A 20405-nucleotide genomic window follows, 5' to 3' on the forward strand; every position below is an offset into this window, starting at 1 on the left:
CACACACACACACACACACACACACACACACACACACACACACACACGCACACACACACACACACTATGTAGCCGAACACACTAATAATCAGAGGTTTCAGCCCCAATAACTTTGGACCAACACTAGACTGTGGCGAAGCAGCAGGAACCTTTAGACTCGTTCCCCTCAACTAAACACCCCCTCAGACTGTTCAAAGCCAGCCTGCTACCCACAGAAACAATAACATAATCAAAATAGAATTATGCTGTTTTAAATTAATAGCAGGGTCTCATGAATCTCTATTTCCAGGTTATATGAGTATGCTTTTTCAGTGTACTTCTAAATCATTGCACTAGACACCCGGACAAACGGACCTTGGCTGATGGTAGATGTCTAGAGCACAGCGGGTGAAATATTCGTCACATCTGTCGGTGTGTGTGTGATTTGTGAATGCGCATACTTTATACCGCATATCATCTTATGATACTGTATAAGCAATATGATTTGTGGTACATCGCAGAAGTGGGCCTCATTAGCCTTCTACTTCTTATGACTTTTATCCCTTTAGCTTTAATTCACCTGCATGCACACACACACACACACACACAAGGTCTGTCTCCAAAAACTGCAAACAAATGAAACTAAGAATATCTGGAGTGTTAACATGAGTAAATCTACTAAATAAGTATGCTCAAAGATTTCACTTTTCATTTGAGCTTTACTTTGAGTGTGGCATTGATGGACGCTTTTGCCCGACGCTGCAATGCCGACCGGAAGTGGAGGATAGTCCACACGGCTGGAAGCAATTACGAAAAAGTGTGAATGTGGTGAAGAGCTAGAGGAACATTACAAAGAAACAATCTATTATAAATTCTTTGGGAAAACTTTTTGTTTGTTAAATTGTCAGTGGTACTCCAAAGTCATCATGTGTCACTTATGTACATTTACTTCTTCTACAAGTTTTTGTTCGTTGACATAAATATATATTTAGTTTTTTATTGAATCTTGCAAAAGCGTCGTTAAGATTAAAATCGACCTAAGCATGCCCTTCTTACCAGGTAACCATGATATCTGTTTGAGGCAGGTGACACTGTCGGTCATCGGGGTTTAGGATTCTGGGAGTCAAGATCAACGCAGCTTCCACGGACACCACAGCTCGAGACCTGCACACGAAACACACACACACACAGTCAAACACACACACATACTGTCACACAATCTGACACAAGAGACATTTAAAAGTCTCACAGACTTCCAGGAAAAGCACAAACGTGAATCTACACTGAGAAGCATTTTAGAATGAGACAGAACGCCTTGTTCATTCTTACCTGTACAGCGACACCTCGCCTGCTCCGAACGCCCCCACGATCAGATCTGCAGAGAGAGAGAGAGAGAGAGAGAGAGAGAGAGAGAGAGAGAGAGAGAGAATGGAATAGAGCTTCAAAGAAAGCCACAGATGGGACTGATTTCAAGGTCTCCAGTAATCTTCATCAAACACAGACTTCTCACGTTTAATACACACACACACACTCACACTCACTATGCTTTTACTTTCACACATCGCTCCAATCACATTTCACGAAGCAACATTTCCCAACAGCTCCTAATTGTAAGCAGCAACAGATCTCATCTATATGTGATTTTTATTTGTTTTCATGGGTTTTGTGATGAACACACACTGTTAATTGGCTCTCATGAGTTTAGAATAGAGCCTGGTGTTTGATGGCTGTGGTTAGGGGACACATACCAATGAAAGCCACACACACACACACACGCACAGATATGCACACATACAAGTGCTGATTAAAACAATGTGAAACTGAGGAGAGGCATTTAATGGATACAAGCCATCACAACCAGATGCAGCAAAACTAAGTTGTGTGATCCTAAGAAAGACAGAATAACCTCATGCCGTTCAGTGAAAAGCAAGTTGGGTTGAAGCTAATTATTATTTGCATTATTAAGTAATCTGTTATTATTTTTTATGATTACTTTATTAATTGTTTGGCCAATATAATGAGAGAAAAAAAGTAAAGAAATGCCATGAAAATTATCTAAAATTTAATTTATTTAGTTTACAATGACATAAAACTATGAGCAACACTAAATACTCACATTTAAGAAGCATTGCTAAGCATTACTAACTAGAAGTAACTATCTGTGGTAACCTGCTGCATGCAGGATTGAACTAAGCTGGTGGAAGTGTTCTCTTGTAGAATTTGCTTGTCATTTGCTGTGTCTTTCCTCTCCTGCGTATTTAAGAAGAAAGGGACTAATTGAATCTGAGAGAAGCACATCTGTTTCTGCCTTTGGCTGCAGTCACTGAGTCCCCCTGAAACCACAACATTAAACATTTAGGCCCTGTCCCTCTTTCCCTGGAGTGTGCTATGTCGCTATGTGAGTATGTGGTTCTGTGTGTGTGTGTGTGTGTGTGTGTGTGTGTGTGCTGTATCGAAAAGCCTGCAAAAAGAAAGGACCTCAAGATGTGGGTTTTGTGGGGCAGCCGGAGAGGTACGGAAAAGGGGGGAAAAGAGTGCAGTAAGAGGAAGGGGGAATGATAGAAAAGGGAGGGCAGACGAGAGCGCGCTTGGCCTTTACAGCGCAATCTGTGAAAGCCATCAGACGCAAAGGTGTGTTTTCAGCAGAGGGAGCGACAGAGAGGGACCACCTCACTCCCAATCCAAATTCCTCTGTCCATCCCTCTGTTGGAGTTGTGTAACCAGGAAATCCAACTCCACTCCTGCCATAGCTTCAATACAGTGGTTGTCTGCACTCCTTATCCTCACTCTTTTGTTTGCTTTCAAAACCGCTGCATGACATGAGACTGATTTGTGGACAGGGCACCTTTGGGGTTAAGTGTGTGTGTGAAAGTGCGAGTGCGTGCATGGCTGCACCGAGGGCTAAATCAAATAACGGCCCACTTTCCTTTTCATGTCAATCCCTTTTCCTTACGCACAGGAAAACTTGCCTACCACTGTTGATTTGAGCTTAGTGTGGGCGTGTGTGTGTGTATAGAGACACACCGAACCATACCCACACACAAATGGGCTGACACACCAGTACGTAGACTCTCATATACACTCTGCTCATTGATGGCAGGTCTAGGTGCAGGTATCATCTGTAACTGAGCTGCTTTAGCTATTGGTGTCTGTCCTGGGCTGTGAAAACACAACCTCCATCCCGCGTTTAGACTGACTGTCAAGCTGTCACTGGCTGCCTGCCATGACTGCCTGTTTAGCTGCAGGGGACTGGCCTCCATGATGAAATGCCAAAGGTCAATGGCACTCGGTGGAAAAGTAGGCGGTTTTAAGAGAGAAATGGAGGATTTCTTAATTCTTGGGTGCACGTGTGGGATTTTGCCAACTATAATACATATTTTCAACACTTCATATTTGGCTTGAAAAGCACATATTTCACACTGCAGACAGGATTTTCTTAGGATTGACTAATATAGTAGGTTTTGTTTAAAAGTAAATGTGGTGTATGTGATTATAATACTGAGGGAACAAAACATTTGCAAAACCCCCCCAAAAACACTCAAAAACTTTCTTTTTTACTTTCTTTAAGATGAAAAAGACAAAGCACATCCAGAATGAGCTGAAAATAAAGATGACCGCTAGAAATACGAGTAGACATGAGTCCAGTCATACATTTTACACCTACTCACCGACCTAATGACCTCTCGACACCACCACAACCAAATCACCAACCCCGCCACGTCTCTGTGTCTGTGGCTCTCTTAGCAAGTCAGTGTGATTGACAGGTAAAACATTGTCAGTTTCTGACCTTTGACCTCTTGGCTGGACCTCAAATGCACCCTGAGGCAATCTGACCCCTTTCCGATACACAGCTGACCCTAACCTTAACTCTGGCCTTTAGCTTGAACCACACTGCATCAAACATCAACGCAGTGCTGCTTCTGTGTCAACCAAAGTTGCCCGTAGTTTAATGAAGCTTAATTCTGGGCTGCAGACCTTAAGTGTTCCACCTTTCTTTTCGTACTAAGCTATCAAATAAAAACATAAATGACTGTGATACAATCTTTTTGGAAAACAAGCTTCATCAATGTCTTCCTTCTCTCTGTTCCTGCAGTAGACTAATGACATTTAACTTCTATGGGAGCACATGGCAGCTTTAGCAGGCCCCCCCAGACGCCTGTGCAGTCCTCTCATAATACTGATCAAACATCTCTGGCTCCTTTGAACAGTGTGACTTTACTACCCTGCTAACGGCACTCTCTATGTGTGTGTGTGTGTGTGTGTGTTTGACTTCCGTCAGCCAGCTCTCTAATGACAGACGACACGAGCGCGGCATGTTCTTTTGTGTGTGTGTTGACTGAAAGCTATGCCACCCATGAGTTGCTACTCCACTTCCTCCTCCACCAGCCTAAGTTTCAACCTGTAACCCCTGTGTGTGTGTATTTACAGTACAATGTTTTTAATTTGAGATCTCTGATTTGCGGTGGGTCTGCACAGGGTCCAGCTTTGACCTGGAGCCTGGCACATGCTCAACACACACTCTGTAGCTGCCAGTGAAACTGATCACAAGCCACACATGTGAACGTGTGTGTTCTCCTGTGTGTGTCCCTTGATATCCTGTTTGTGGAATGAAGAAATATGTTATTATAGCAGAATGAAAAGGAAAGGGAGTGGGGGCAAAGAAAATAATAGGTAAAACTAAACACATTCTCCTTTTCAGCCTAATCTGTGTAAGCACAAAGCCAAAGCAATGCTGAGCAGAGTGGCCCTAAATTAGGGAGAAAATTAGGTAGTAAAACTGTGGTTTTACAGACCTGCTTTGTTTCAAATAGATTTTTTTTCTGTTTTAAAAACTCTTGTACATAAACAAAAAAAATGACTTTCAGGTCTCTTATGATTGTTACTGTATGAGGTTTCTAATGTTTTTCTAAAGTCAGACATTGAAGGTGTCCAGTAAAGTAAGTAAAATGAGTTTCCTTCATGTAATTTGATTGAATGCTACATTTTTGGCTTATAGTTTTAGGGATATGGGCCGAGGTCTGGCAGACTGAACATGCGGCGAATGTATTACTATACTTCTTTCTTTCTCTCCTTCTTTAGTTCTATAAATCCCTAAAGAATGGGTGATGCAGCAGTACATTGGCACTCATCCCTGTACCCCCCTTCTTCTGACTGATGACTTTACCAGAGTAGAGGAGGAAAGCAATACAGGAAAACAAGGGGATGGTAGTGGAGAAGAGCATGGGGAGGGGGGCATGAAATGTGGAGGTCAAGAATGAAGAGGAGGGAGGCTGTAATGAGAGGAGCTGGAAGGAAAATGGAAAAGTCAAGGAATGCAAGTCTGAGAAAGAATTTTGATTATAACACGGGGATTTGAGTGGAGAAGGATTGATCTGTTGAGTATTTACCGGGATACTGATTGTTGTCCAGGTCTTGGCCCCCTCTCAGAGTGAATCCATATCCAGGCAAGCTGCCACTGGGGGTCCCGGCTGCTCTCAGCTCTTGGCTCAGCGTCAGGCCTCCCGTAAATACGTCTCTGTTACCATTAAAGATCAATACTCTGCCTCCACGTTCCTCGCCTCCGAACGGACAGCCCACCGCCACGTCTTAGGGATGACACATATACGCATGGTTTAGACATCAGCAGGGTAAGGGCTCCCCTGAGAGAGAATCAGTGGAAAACATACAAGTAGAAAAAAAGAGACAAGGAAAAGAGCTTGGCCTTTACCTGCACTGGCGGACCATGTCAGCATGATCATTTACCTCTTTTCTTTAATTTCCTTTTGTTTCACTCATCGCTTAATCTTGTCTGGCCTCTAAACCTCACTAATTAGTTACCACATTCTATCTTGCATCACTTGCAATTGTATTTTAAAAGCTTAGACTACTATGTCCAACAGTATTCATTATTCAAATTGAAAACATTTATTCACAAACATTAATGGTGATTGTGAGAAAAGATTTTATAGCCGTAAATGAGACAGCCAACCAGAGCTGCAACAGGTTGCTCCAAGAGAGCCTGTTCTCGCTTCTCTGTTTGTAGACCTAAACAAACCCCATTTGGACAAATTTGATCCTTTGTCATTCGTGAGAACCTGGATTAAAGCAGGACATCGTTTCTCCTCTGTTTGGATAGTAGGATGGCAATGAGAAGAGAAAGAGCCAAGGTCTGTGTGTCGGGTAAAAGTGTGCGAGTCGGGTTAAAGCGAGAGAGGCGAGTTTGCTGTGTGGATTGTGTTGTCGGGTATAGCTGCTGTGTGGTTATTGTGTGAATGGCCTTATTGTTAACAATATTAGCCTTGGTAAAGTGTGTGCAAGGTGTGAATAGTAAATTGCCTTGGCTTGCATCTATTAAATCTTGTATACTGTCTGTGTAAGACTTCAGCATAACGCTGGAGCTCTAGGTAGGGGGGGGGGGCACTCCACCGGGTATTTCGCACACTGCCTCCAAGGGTTCTAGGTGCACGATGCCAAACGTAAACAAAAAAACATGGCTGATAAACTAATGTTTCTTTGTACACACAGTTGAACAGTGCAGCCTCCACATACTTCTGGCACGTTCATTGTTGTGTAACTGAAGACAATTGCTTCTTCGTGAAGTTGGGGTAAATGGATGTGAAGTAGGAACTCCGACTTTGAGAGGCGAACCATTGTACTAAGTAGTAGGAAATTTCTGCGTTATAACTACGATATATAACAATTAGCAAGCTAAGCTAATTGTCTCTCGACTCTGGCTCGATACTTCCTGGATGAGGCTGGTATCAATCTTCTCATCGAATTCTTGGTAGGAAAGTGAAAAACACATGAACATTGAACAATAACTTTAAACCTCCTGAAAACTTTTCCAACTTTGCCCAAAAATGTGTTTTTTATGTAGGATCCCTTTTCTCATGGTAAGATTACCGACATAGGCTACATGAAAACAGAGATAAAGCAATTAACATACAGCACCTGCTCTGATATGACAAGTCTTAAATTTTACCATGCAAACTGATTTTGTTGTTCACTCTTTAACCTCTTAATGTCCACTCATTGCACTGTTCTGTATAAAAGTAAGCTATCCGTCGGGGCTGTAACTGTCCAAACACCTCTAGACATCCTGTTTGTCTCCGGACCCCCCCTCTCTCAGCCTAAACAACTAGTTCCACATGAAGCAGATTGTGGGGTAGAGAATATAAATGCAACCATGTGTGTATGGATGTGTATATATGAGCCTGTGTGTGTGCGTAAGTCTGTCTGTCTATGCGTTAGTATGTGAACATAACTGAATAGCTGTTGTAAAAAAACATCTTACTAAGTCTTCAAATAATGTGAAAGTCCCTCATGGGCATTGCTCAACAGCATCCCACTCAATGCAGACATCCACAGCACAATAGCTGAACACCCACTGTGATCACTGAGACCAAAACTGTAGGAGATTGTTACTCACAGACAGAAACAGGCTGACGCTTTGAGCGATGGGGACAGACAGCCCGTTTTGGTTGATAAAAAAACAACAACTTAAAAACAAAAAAGCCACATTGCAAATTGAATTAGCTACATTTTAAGGTTTCTTTCTGCAGCTGGGATGAAGTGATAAAGATGAGAGGACATGGGTATGGTTCTGCTTATATGAAGAATTTTGGAAATGGAGTGATGAGGTCTCTGCTATGGGAGGAGGAAGGACAGTGAGTCTCAGTGTCATCACAGACAGACGAGAGATCTGTCAGTCATTATGCACGGGTGGAACACAAGGGCACAGGTATACTTGAGCACAGAAGTTTGACATGCTGTTGAAAACCCTGATTACAATGATTCCATGGTGACGCCGTAATGCAGAATAATGAAATCATGCACAGACATGGACTTGTACTCATTAGATTAACTCTCAACAAGTATTCTCTCTGCATATCACCGCAGCTGGCAGAGAGGCTCCATCTCCTTCTCAGAGACAGCCACATCCTGACAGACAGCCTGATGTCATTTACAGTATGTTTCAGGCCAGAGAGAGCTTCAGTATTGATCCAATGGTTAATGATCTGACGGTTAAAGCGTTGAAAGGGTTGGGACACACATTGACGCAGGCTGTCCATGAATAAATAAAACTTAAATGAGTGGGACTGATGTCATATGAGCGCCAGATGTGCATCACTTCATTCATTTTAAAAGCAGCATTAGACATGCTGTAGCTTCATGGAGCATTTGGGCTGCAGGCTGCGGGGTCTGTGTGTGTGTGTGTGTGTGTGTGTGTGTGCCTGTGTCTTTGCCCAATCAATGCGACGATAAAACAAACACATTGAAGAGGAATGAACTCCGGGCTGCCGGACAGACACTCCCAGATGATTTTATCTCCGGGCACATCTGCTGGGTTAAAAATAACTCTGACACACACGCACACACTTACACACACATGGCCTTATCCCTGATCATCACAGGAGGAAACAAGTTCACGCAGACAACCTTTCATCGCCGCACTTCCTGATTGGCTGAAGAGCTTAAAGTTTCTCAAGCAGCAGCATCTGATAGGCTTTCCTCAGTAAGAGACAAAACAGTCCAAGAGGCACAGGAGACACCAGCTGCACATGGGCAGACAAGTACAACAGAAAGAGGTTCACGTACTGCCACATAAAACATATGAAATTATTTTGTTTAATCTTCTCATCTCCTTCTCTTTTTCCTTTTTGCTGTCTCTCTCATCTTGCATATTTTTGTTTCTCAGATGAATTTCATCTGGCTCAATTTCCTTTTTATCTCATCTTTCCCTTTCTTCTCTGTCTCTTTCTGCATTTTATCCTTTCAGCATACCATTGTATCCATCCTGGTTGACGTCTCCCAGGGGTGCTATAGCTGTGCCGAAGCGCCCAAAGGTGTGTGTGCCGGTTAGTGCAACAGGTTTGGAGAAAGTGAGCGGGGCCATCTGCAGGTACAGGTACACTCTCCCCACCTCTCTGGGTTTGCTCTCCATCTCTCTCTCCATATAGAGGGGCGCTCCAACCAGCACATCGTCGGTCCTGGGGACATAAGCTGTAGTTTCAATGCTGCGAAAGACAGAAGAGAGTACGTGTCCAGAGTGACAAGGACATTTTCTACTTACCCATCTCCATTCAGGTCAGCGACAGCCACCGAGTAGCCAAAATAGGAGGCCATCTGAGGAACAGACAAGAAAGGAACATGAGTATTTTCAACCATGAACCCAATACATGATCACATCTAATTTAATTTATAGACCCATTCAAATTGAATTCATTCAAAAATGGAAGAAAATCCATGCTGCCCATGGTGCAGTGGTTTATATGCTGCCCTGCACTATAACAGACTGTGGCCGGGCTGTGTTAATGCTCCTACCTGTTCCCCCGTGAAGTTCTGGATAAAGGACAGATTAGTGGAGTTGATCATTGCCACCTAAAACAAGCAGACAGAATGTCAGATACAATCCAGTGTGATTAATAAAGCACCAGAATTTGTCCTCAAAACACTCCAAGAGCAAACATAGCCAAGCAGTCTGACAAACAGGCACATGCAGAATGCTTTGGGAAAAAAATGCATAAACAAGCTTTCAATCTACTGAAACCCCTTTTCTTTTTTCTGAGCTCCCCCACCATCATCATCTTTGTGGCTTAACCATTTCCCCCCCCTCAACTTTCTCTCCTTCCCCCCATCCTAACCCCGGTCATGGGGAGAGACGGAGGGGGGAGGCTGAGAATTCCTTCATAAGACCTAAAATAACAACCACATGGAGACAGCCGGGGGGGCTACACGTACACACACATGCACGCACGCACAGACACAGACGCAGGAGGATGCACGTTGACCCATTCACAGATGTCTCAAAGACATACTAAAAAGGGATATGAACACAGACAGAGGATGATGTGTAAACACAAATATTGAATCACTAGCTTTAACGTTAACCTTCATGCACTCTGAGTTGTCAGATTGGTCACAGAAGAAACCCGATCTGGGTTGACAGCTACACCAGTGCCAGGCCTCTAACATGGCCTACCTGCATCCCTCATAACACTCCCCCTGCTGCGAGCTGCAAGCCCTCTTTACAAGGAGCATCCTCGCACCGGCTACAATGTCCAGACACACGGTTGCAGTTTGTGTGCAGTGTAGCTAGTCCTGCGGTTGCACTGCAGGTTAGGGTTAGGGGTCGTGTGTGGAGAAGGGTTAGTGGGGCTAGGTGGGGTCACCGCCCTCCACATGCAGCGGAAGCTGTGTGTCATTAGGGAGGATTGACACTGTCAGCCCTAGGGACATGTTCCCATAAGAGAACACTAGACGCATATACATTATTTCTGGGATCTATGTAGATACGTATGTGTACAGTAAAAGCTCAACTCTAGATGACTTCATTGTGTGCGTGTGTCTGCACAAAGAGCCTACACTGTACTTCTTATCTCTCTCAGATCATAGACTGCCACACATACATCTGCAAAAATGGCCGGTTTTTATATAGCATACGGATGGCAGAAAAAAAAGTAAGTCAGATACAGAATACAGAAGTAAGAAAAACCTCATGCAAGTTTCACCATAAGGCACCAAAAATGGCGCCAATGTTTCCTTGGCAAAGAGTCTACAAGTATCTGGAAAACACACTGGAGTGATAAACAACATCTGTCAAAAATATTTTGGTTTTGGTTTTAGAGCAGATTATCGTTGAACGCATTTAAATTGAATAATGAAAACTGCTGGTCAGTGGTGAGCTTTTAAAAGAGATTTTAGCGATAATTGCAAGTGACAAATTATTCTTATGACTTTAATGACCCCTCCGAAATTTTGCTATTGAGGCTTTCAGGGGGTCTGAAGGGTAAATCAAGGGGTCTCGGACCCCCTCTCACTGCCCGTATTTTGCACACTGGGTGCATACCTATAACGCAACATCTGCATTAATTAGAAAGCCTTACAGCCCGCTACCTATTGCTAAATTCAGTAGCATATTGAACATGGATGGATGTAAATGTAATAAATAAATGTAAATAGCTGCTGTGGGATTCTCACCCGGGTGCAAATAGACACTCCATTTCTTAAATTGTCACCAGTCTGTCACAATGCTATTGCTGCTGAATGACAAAACAAATGTATTTTTTTAATTTCTGGATTTACTTGTCAGTTCATACTCACATATCCAAAGTTCTGTGCTCCTCTTGGGACTCCGGCTATCAGCTCTGGGAAACATACAAACAAAGACAAAATCAGACTTGTGTGTGTGTGTGAGAAATACTTACAGAGAAAGAAAGGGCTCATCAGAGGTTTGTCTCAAAGGCCTGAACCCTTAAATCCCCTCCCCAGCCCACCCTGTCAGAAGGGCCAAGTGTTGCTGAGAACACACTGAGTGATTGGGTACTCTGTGCTTGTGTATTGATTGATGAGTGTGGTGCAGTGGACTTCTAGGGACGATCTGAGGGACCCACACAGAGAGAGAAGACACCCACACAGAGAGAGAAGACAGGGTCCCCTCTTCCTGCCTTCCAGCTTTACCCAAAAGGTTCAACCACGAGGCCTATAAACCAGGACTTCCCAGCTCCATCCTCACTCAGAACTAACGACCAGTTAATGACAATAAGCTTCGTACCACAACATAACACATCAACAGGCATGTGTAACCTCTTAAAGCTCACTTTAAGACTCACTGACATGTGTTGTGCCAGAGGGCATTCAGGGCCTTAGCGGGATTGGCATGGGGGTATGTAAACGTAAGGCTATCCCACAAAGATCCCACTAAACGGTGATTAGCAAAGAGGCTCTGATAGACAGGAAACTATGAATGGGAAGCTGAAGTGGCGTTGGGGGAGGAGGGTCTCATGTGTGTGACAGAGCTACAGAAGAGTGAGTGTGTGATGACAGTGTTTGAAGAAAGAGCAATAAAAAATGATTTAAATTGTTTAAAAAATGTTGTAGCATGACAGTGGTCACATTTTATTTCTCCATATTTTCTTTAATAAAAGAGCCGAGCTTTGTTTTGAATTACTTCTGCGTTTCCTTTGTAGCGCTGACAAACCGATGGCATGGGAATGAACGTCAGCAGCACCTGAAGCTCGCGTAGAGATGAGAATCAAAAAGCCACACTGCTGGCAAGTCACCAGAGTGCGTATATAGGTGGATCTAAGTAAAATAAAACGATTTGTACACTTCTAGTAATCATAACTGACTATATTTTGGCCTTTCACTTGAAAGGTTCAACAAAGATGAACTCACGAGCACTTTTCCCCACCTGCACGTCTTTAATCAAACGATACAGTATGTGCGTGCCTGCCTGTCTTTCCACCTAATATTTCAAGTCCAGAAAAGATTGCCGACCCACTCTGGACCTGAAGGGGTCTGCGGAGTCTGCCTCTAATCATTCTAATCAGTCAAAATGGGGGAGAGGAAATCCCTTTATCAGCAAAGTCCTGTCCCCTCAGGGTCGCGACCCAGACATACAGAGACGGTTCTCATTACTGCCTTTGAGTTCAGACCAAGACACTGTCACCCAGCTGTCCACTGCCTATCGCTCACCCTTTAACACCCCTCACAGTGGCCCTGGCATCCAGCCGGAGAGAGAACACAAAGAGAGTGTCGAGCGTTGCAGCGTTTCAGACGGTGTTGCAGTGTGGCTGCTGATGTTGTTAGTGAGGGATTTCTCTACTGCAGCATGTGGTTAGTTGTAATGAATTGTTGGCTTTCTCACCTTGTTCGGAGTCTCCTGTAAACTCCCCCACTGCCACAGAGTAACCTAGAGAGAAATTGGTTGCACATGATGACATGTGGGCTACATTAACTCACTGTACGTGATGTGTGTAATGTAGTGTATAATTACTATTTAGATTAAAACGGTTGTCACTTTGTGTTTGTTTTGTAAATGCATGTTACCAAGGTAGCTGTCGTCGTGTGTGTCTTCAGCAGCTCGAGTGTGTTTCTCTCCTGGAACCCGTCTTAGCACTGCCTTCAAAGAGTAGCCGTTCAGTATCTCAGCTATGCCCGCTGTCATTACCTGACCTGCACACAGACACACACACACACAGACACACACAGAGTTAAATACAAAACAAACACTCAGGGTGAGAGAGTCACATCTGTTCATGGCCAGTGGTTTCAGCTCAGACCCCATGAAAGGGGCGCCGCTGCCCTCTGCTAAAGAAACCTGCTGGAGCTGACCCATCTGCCCTCCATGAAAGATGCACAGAGCGAACGACACATGGAAGTCTTCCCTGAGGAAAGCGAAAACACATCGTTGGCAAAGGAATAGCTGGAAAAATAGTAAAGAAAACGCCTTTGAAATATAGGTGAGCACGCACAAACAACACCCTTCCTCTGCTGTTGAACAAGAGGTCAAACAAACAAATGATTTTATCTACGGCCGCAATGAACCTTCCATAAATCTTTCTTAATATGTGTGTGTGTGTGTGTGTATGCACTGACAAGGAGGAAAATGTGCCCTCTTAACCCTCCCCTCCTCTTCCACCCCCTCTCCCTCTTCTTCTCTCTCACACCGCGCTGCGAGTTCGTCTCCCAGAATAACATATCACTATATCAACTCATGATTAAACCTCTATCTGATTGATGAGACACCGTGTTACGAACTGTTAACACATAAGTCACTGCAGCCAATTTGAAGTGTCCTTTACACCCAGAGACATCAAGATTGTATATAAAAGAGTTTTTTTTTATGATGACTCAGGCTGAAGGCTGAAGATAATCGTTGTATATTAGAAGCTATAAAATCCAGGCTGAGTGCTTTTATAAACATTGGGAGGAAGTGTTTTAACTGGAGGCCGCCAGCCTTGCTATGCTGAGGGCACAGAGAGGGAGCAGTCCATTAGGCCGTCTGTGATGTCTGTGTAGAGCGGTTTTGTATGTTGGAGCATTTATTATTTAACCATATGTAACAACAGCACCCATGCCAAACAACATTCCGAAATTATGTTTAAAAAATTGGAGCACTTTTCCCTTTTTTTCTGACCTCTTGCTCCATCTTTCTTTTCTAAAAAAATAAATTGCTGTGAAGGGACACATGGGCATTACAAATGAAGGAAAAAGGCTTTTTTTTTGTGCAACTTATCACCAACTGTCTCCTTGCTCCTTTTTACTAAACTAAACTATACTCGGATAACACACACACACACACACACACACACACACACACACACACACACACACACACACACACACACACACACTGATGCACCTGGAGTTGGGGGAGTAGCGCTACACTTCAACAGCTGAACTCTGACACAATCTAGCTGTTACTCCACCTAGTAAGACACTTCATCCCTCTGCTTTGACTAGCCCTGCATATCCAGCAAGCTAGCTGACCTCAGCACTGCTTTAATCGAGCAGAAGATCCATCTTTCTTCTTCTTTCTCTGTGTCCGACTCACTCCCTCACCTCATCTTTCTCCCTCCCTACGCTGCAACATGTTTCTATCATCTCCTTAACAATCCTTTATCGCTCCCACTGTCCTCCCTGCTCTCTTTCTCTATCAGTCTTTAAATCCTCCCCACCTTTCCTCTGTCTTTCTCAACCCCGTAGCTTGCTCTTGAGCCTCTTCCTCTCATTGAAGCTTTTCCAAGCCCCTCTGCGCTTTATCACGGGGAAGAGGGGCAGTTCCTCTACACTCCATTACCCCCCGATCAGCTCATTACGGAGCCCAAACACCCATTTCCTGTTACACTGTTACATACAGAGAGCTGCATGAAGTAAAGGAGCAAGCAATGGAGGGAAAAAGTAAATGAAAAGCTGCAATGAAAGAGAGAGACACATTTCTTTCCACCTTATCCTACGTAAGACCCCTGTAATGAAATTGCAGATTTGGCAAGTGTGTCCACGTGCATGCGTGTGTATGTGGACTGACTGACTGTTAAACTCGTCTACATTCTCTTCCCACATTTGAACACCTTCCCATCTATGAAATCATTGCAAAGAGGAACCAAATACAGGCTTACATACTGCTGCTGCAGTTACCTTGCCAGTAAAAGCTTCCAGGTCCTCCTACCACCAGCATTCCTTCCTGGAATAAATACAATTAGTTAGGGTTAGTCACGTGACAGATGTTTGTGTGTGTTTGTTTGAGGCTACCGGGGTACATAACGTGTGTAGCTGTGTATGGATGTGCGCACATATGAATCCTGCTGTCATCCTGTAGAGAATGACAACTTCCTGTACAGGAGGGTAGAGTTGGACCATGAGACAGAGGTCACAGTTCACATTGACTATACAGTGAAAGAATGTGTATGTGTGTGTGCGTGTGTTTGGTCTATTGTGTTCAGAGGCGATGGGTCACATCAGGAGGGGAGGCTCCTCTAGGGACAAAATGCTCTCATCTTCCCAGTGTCCATAAATCTCAGAGGGGGGTCTTGTGTGTGAAGAAAACCCCTCTGCTTGCACTTTGTCAGTAGACAAGATGTGTGCAGGTATGTACGATGGTTGCTACAATCTTTACCTTGGTGAAATCCACACTGAAACCAGCCTGGCAGAAGCCCTGTCCCTCTGGGTCAGGATCATCTGAAAAACACACAAACACCTTTCAAACACTATAAAAACATCGTACTTGTTAAAAATATACATTTTATGGAACAAAGAACCACTGAAATGGGTTTTTTGATTAAACTACTGCATTAAACAGAACTTATGTGCACATAATAAAGTGTTCTCCGTTTCAGAGGCAACCTGAGGGGAAGACTAATTATGCGACACACGTGCACATATAAACAAAAAGTGAGTTATTGTTATAGTCTGAGTGATTGTAGATTCATGTTAAGATGAAGCAAAACATCTGTCGGAGGCAGAAAAATCCTACTTAGACACAATAAAGGAATACTACCTCTGCAGTGTTATTCCCCCCTTGAGAACAGTTGAATTTACAATGTGATTATTCTAGTCTAGATTAGTTAGAACTGACATAAACAACAAAATAGAGATCTTTAACGACCTTCAAGCACTTGAGGGAGTGAAACTATGAAACTGTGTGTATGGGAGTATACGCAAGTGTGAACAGTGAGGTCTTTTATGCAGAGCAGATGATGGAGAGGACGATAAGGGCTGTGTTTGATCTGCTGTTTACGATGTGCCACCTGATAGCCTCCATTTCTCCTTATCATACTCTGCTGGTGCCTCATATCACGATACAGAGAGAGAGGGATCACAGCAAAAAAGTAAGAGAGAAAGAAAAAACTGGAGATGAAGAAAGGGAGCGGTCTAGGAAAATCCCATGAATCTCATTTACAGAACCGTTGACAGAAAGAAGTTTAATTGGCGAGGTTTTAAAGTATACATCTGAGATTTCTGCTGCCACGCAAATACAGTAGAAGGTAACGGAAGTTTGTTTGTAAAAAAACATTTAAAAACATCTTAAAAACACGCTATCAACAGTTGTCATTGGGACTATTTCTTCAGTAGATAGTCATTTCAATGACAAGTGTTCCCGGTGAAGTCTGTGGATTATCCTGAGAAACAGGCACACAGAAGATGTATGCTGTTAAATTGTTTAAATATATAATGACAAAACCTAAATTACGTTCACCTCAAGTGTAGTGGGGTGGAGGATGGAATCTCAGAGACAGATATCAAAACCTGGAGGAATAATACCTAAACTATCGGCATGGCTACATACTACCTACCTAGGGAACTGAGAAATGTTTTTTCGTGTGTGATTTGGGGGAACTAACCCTTTAAACTTGAGGCCTAGATATTATGTTTTATAGGAAAAATCAGTGCAACTCATTTAAACGTTATGCCATATTGTGCCAATGGAAGGGAGGATGGAGGCCAGCCAAAGGGAGTTGGAGACAGTTGGAGACGAGGCTGCACGGTGACTCACTGGTCCTGCACGGTGAGTACTCTGCGTAGGCGCTGAAATTCTGGACGGCCACATAGCAGGTCCCCACGGGGTCCTTCTCCCCACTCAGTTTCACTGTCCGCCAGTGGTAGAGAGGAGCACATGCCTGCACAACAAATACAATTCTGATTCCCATTTAAAGAAATACTGACTTTGGATGTTAGTTCGCGTCATGACCACTCACCACCACTTTTCCTTTGTGTGTCCTGACAGATGCTCCAAACCACTGGTGCGACTTAAACTCCAGAGGCTCTCTGGTGCCGTTTACCTTTATCATCCTGTTATCTGGAGAGACGGAGACAGAGGGGAAGTGGATAAGACATAAAAAAAAGAGAATGAAAGAGACATTTCATAATGACACCAGTAAAAGCTGATATTGACTGTGGTCATGTGGATCCCGGACTTGAGCTCTGCCTTTGAGAGTGGAAAGCATTTGTCCTTGATAAGTGAGAACAAACAGCAACAGTCTTAAACAAGCCTATAAGCAACATCAAAACACCATTTGGTCCCCAGAAAAGACATTTGTCAGGATGCTGGGGGCTTTTTTTCAGTTAAAGCTTTTCCTATGAAGTATAACAACACTTAAGACTCTAACTGAGCCTACACACACACACTCACACACACACACGGTTGTATGTGCACATTATGAGCATTTCCCAGCCGACTCACAATAAAGTGTTAGATTTAGTGTGAGTGCATGTGTGTCTTTGCTCTGTTGTAGATATTTTCCAGCATTGTTAAAGACCATCTGGGTCTCTTTAGATCTGTAAACACCTTCCTTTAGCACATGCACACACACACACACACACACTTAAATAAGCACATGCATATAAAGGCAGACGATATATGCATAACAGCAGGTGTACAGTGAATTGTTATTGAGTTAATTTGATTTAAAATACATTTGTAAATGTATATCTTGTCCCCATCATCATTTATATAAATGATTCCAACATCTTGAGAAAAATCACTACTATATATATATTTTATAAGTAAGAAAATGCATCATTCATCATATTATAGACCGAAAGGTTAACAAACCAGGGTCTTAAAAGTTATTTTTAATTCCAGGACAAGTAAAAAAAAAAAAAAGGCCACAGCTCTGAGGCCACAGCAGAGGACTGGCTGGAGTGTGAAGCTCTCAGATTTATGTTTGAATGTGAAGGACGTATCTAAGAAAATAGCGATATTGCTTCATTAAGTTTCTCTGAAGAATGAAAAGAGAAATGTAAAAAAATAATTCTGTATATTTCTCTAAATAATTCTATGAAAGATGCATGTAAGATTAAAAAAGCAATTGATCAGCAAGAAGAACCAAGAGACCAGGTGTCTTTCTTTTTAATCACGGACATCCAATCACTATCAAAATACCCCGCGGCACTGGCCCTACTTCATACATCTGCATAACGTCACTGAAGCCGTACAAGCTCACACAGGTACACACACATGCTCAGTCACATGTGAGGCTGATGTATGGATATTACCCAGTACAGTGCACACAGATGGTCACCACTCGTGCTGCTATTTTTTAACAGTGTGCATGAGTCTGGTTTATACCTGTAATAAAGGGTGTGCTGTAACTCTCGAAATATCTACCGTAGCCACTGTCATCAATCACACACCCATTCTAGTGTATATAGATACACACATACACACGACTACGCACACATCTGCTCCTCTGTGTTTACTCTTATATCCAACAGACCTGAAATTTTCCCCAAAACACTTCACACTAAAACTCAGCCCTTTGGGAAAAATAACACATAATTAACTTTAGGGAAAAACTAGAAAATGATCCTCACATTTGGAAGTTTACCCTCATCTGCATGGAGCCTTTCTTTAGTTCAGGCAGAACAATGATGTCCTGCACGGTCAGCTGATCGGCTATCAGCAGTTTCATTCATACTTCAGCAACTCATTTATACATCAGCTGACGAGCAAAACATCCAATCATATTCATGCATGTGCACACAGCAGCGTGTATAACATGACAGTCATCTGTTGAAATCCTTACGTGAGTATCACTTGCTGCCACAGCTCCATCCTCACGTAAAACTTCCTAACTAAAACTTGAGCTTTTGATACTGTTAACACTAATCTAATGTTCATGTATGTTTGAAACTTTCTCAGAATCCTGTCTGATAAATTAGAATACTCGTTGCAGCTCGAACCACTTTCCACCAAAGTTAAATGTGGGACAAACGATCAGCTTCTTCTGCATCTCTCTTTTTGTGGTCCTCACAACCCCCCCCCCCCTCGAAAAACAAAAAGAGAGAGAGGGATTGACTGATGGAGAGCGAGAGAAAGAGACAAGGGGTGGAGAGAGAAGACAGGGATACATTTTCGAAATCTAATAAAAAGCAGACCTCACCCAATCCCCCTTTCCTCTGAAGGGGAACTAAATTCCCATGTGCATACAGTTTACCACCCCCCCCCCTGTCTCTCGTTCTCTCACTTGTTCTCCCGCTCTACCTCGTGCACAAACACTTACTACTCAGATGGAAAAGCGTGCATCAGAGACATTGGACGCACAAACACAGGCTGATTGGACAGTTAACCTTGATGATAATATATTGAAAACCATAATCAACCTGATGCAGGCTTGTACCAGCAAACCCGCCAGCCACCTTTTTAGTTAAATGAAGCTGATGAGACCCACATGTCTTATCTCTCTTTTTATATCCAACAGCACATGTGCCAACTCATATCCACACACGTACACACGGGCTACAAAACTGGTTCCAAATGGATGGAGTAACATCTGGGGCCACCTATGACTTAAAAAGGACACAAAACAATGAAAAATAATGTAAAACAGGAGTCTATGGAACATGTTTAAACCCGGTGGGAGCCTCAGGAGGTCTTTCATGAATATATTTTGATCCGTGACATGAAAAAACTTGAAAAAGCTTTCAGGTAACTCACTGGAACTATCAAAAGGTATCTGTCTGCAGCTGTCGGGCAGTCCAGGCCAGGAGCAGTAGTAGACAGCCCCAGCCTCCACAATGCCGGGCTGAGTGGTGTTCGCCTTGGGAGCCCCAACCAATACACTGATCCTGAAAAGAAAAAACAAGGTACAAGTAGGAAAGTGTACAATGCATTATGCAAACTTGTGCAGTCACTGCACTTTCTCATTCAAATATTATTTTCTGTTCATAACTCTGGTTTGCTCTGTGCAGCAGAAATCTGAATCCCGTTACAGTGTTATATTTTTTCTCCCCACATCATTTGGATTCAATTCTATTCTACTGAGTCTACTGTAAAGCATATCTTGGCAGGTTAAACTAGATGTACAGGTACAGTATAACTCTGCAGGACCCTGGTGGGACAACTTCAGTCCTGATGTTGCCACTCACGTGTTGCTGTCGGAGGAAGCTTGGTAGAAGTCCACAGAATAGCCGAAATAACTTCCATCGGGTCCTCTGTAAACCGTAGGATGTTCTGCGTAAAGGTTAAAACTCAAAACTCCATTTAGCGCCGGCCACAGAACCGACAGCACCCCGAGAAAAAACATCCCAGCGGAGGAAGCACAGTCACATACGCGCTCCATCCCCACAGAACAGTCAGATGCGCACTATTTCCCCAAAAATGAGAGAGAACTGGAGGAGAGAGAGAGAGAGAGAGAGAGAGAGAGAGAGAGAGAGAGAGAGAG

General features: G+C 43.3%; 1 protein-coding gene across 1 annotated transcript in view; it reads right to left on the minus strand.

Annotated features, from left to right (window-relative positions):
* The window catches only part of itga8 (integrin, alpha 8), a 36889-nt gene extending 16517 nt beyond the window's left edge, over positions 1 to 20372 (minus strand). Inside the window, exons 1-15 of the mRNA XM_031852522.1 lie at positions 20110 to 20372; positions 19679 to 19809; positions 16938 to 17038; positions 16736 to 16859; positions 15359 to 15420; positions 14881 to 14926; positions 12790 to 12915; positions 12608 to 12652; positions 11062 to 11105; positions 9283 to 9339; positions 9032 to 9084; positions 8743 to 8948; positions 5367 to 5564; positions 1309 to 1354; positions 1036 to 1143 (exon numbers count right to left, since the gene is read on the minus strand). Coding sequence (XP_031708382.1) covers positions 1036 to 1143; positions 1309 to 1354; positions 5367 to 5564; positions 8743 to 8948; positions 9032 to 9084; positions 9283 to 9339; positions 11062 to 11105; positions 12608 to 12652; positions 12790 to 12915; positions 14881 to 14926; positions 15359 to 15420; positions 16736 to 16859; positions 16938 to 17038; positions 19679 to 19809; positions 20110 to 20303 — 1541 coding nt within the window. The 5' untranslated portion in view covers positions 20304 to 20372. The remainder of the gene's footprint in view (positions 1 to 1035; positions 1144 to 1308; positions 1355 to 5366; positions 5565 to 8742; positions 8949 to 9031; positions 9085 to 9282; positions 9340 to 11061; positions 11106 to 12607; positions 12653 to 12789; positions 12916 to 14880; positions 14927 to 15358; positions 15421 to 16735; positions 16860 to 16937; positions 17039 to 19678; positions 19810 to 20109) is intronic.
* Positions 20373 to 20405: the final 33 nt, after the last annotated feature.

The sequence above is a fragment of the Anarrhichthys ocellatus genome, unplaced genomic scaffold (assembly GCF_004355925.1).
Source record: "Anarrhichthys ocellatus isolate YVR2014 unplaced genomic scaffold, GSC_Weel_1.0 scaffold13, whole genome shotgun sequence".
In the NCBI taxonomy this organism is placed as follows: Eukaryota; Metazoa; Chordata; class Actinopteri; order Perciformes; family Anarhichadidae; genus Anarrhichthys; species Anarrhichthys ocellatus.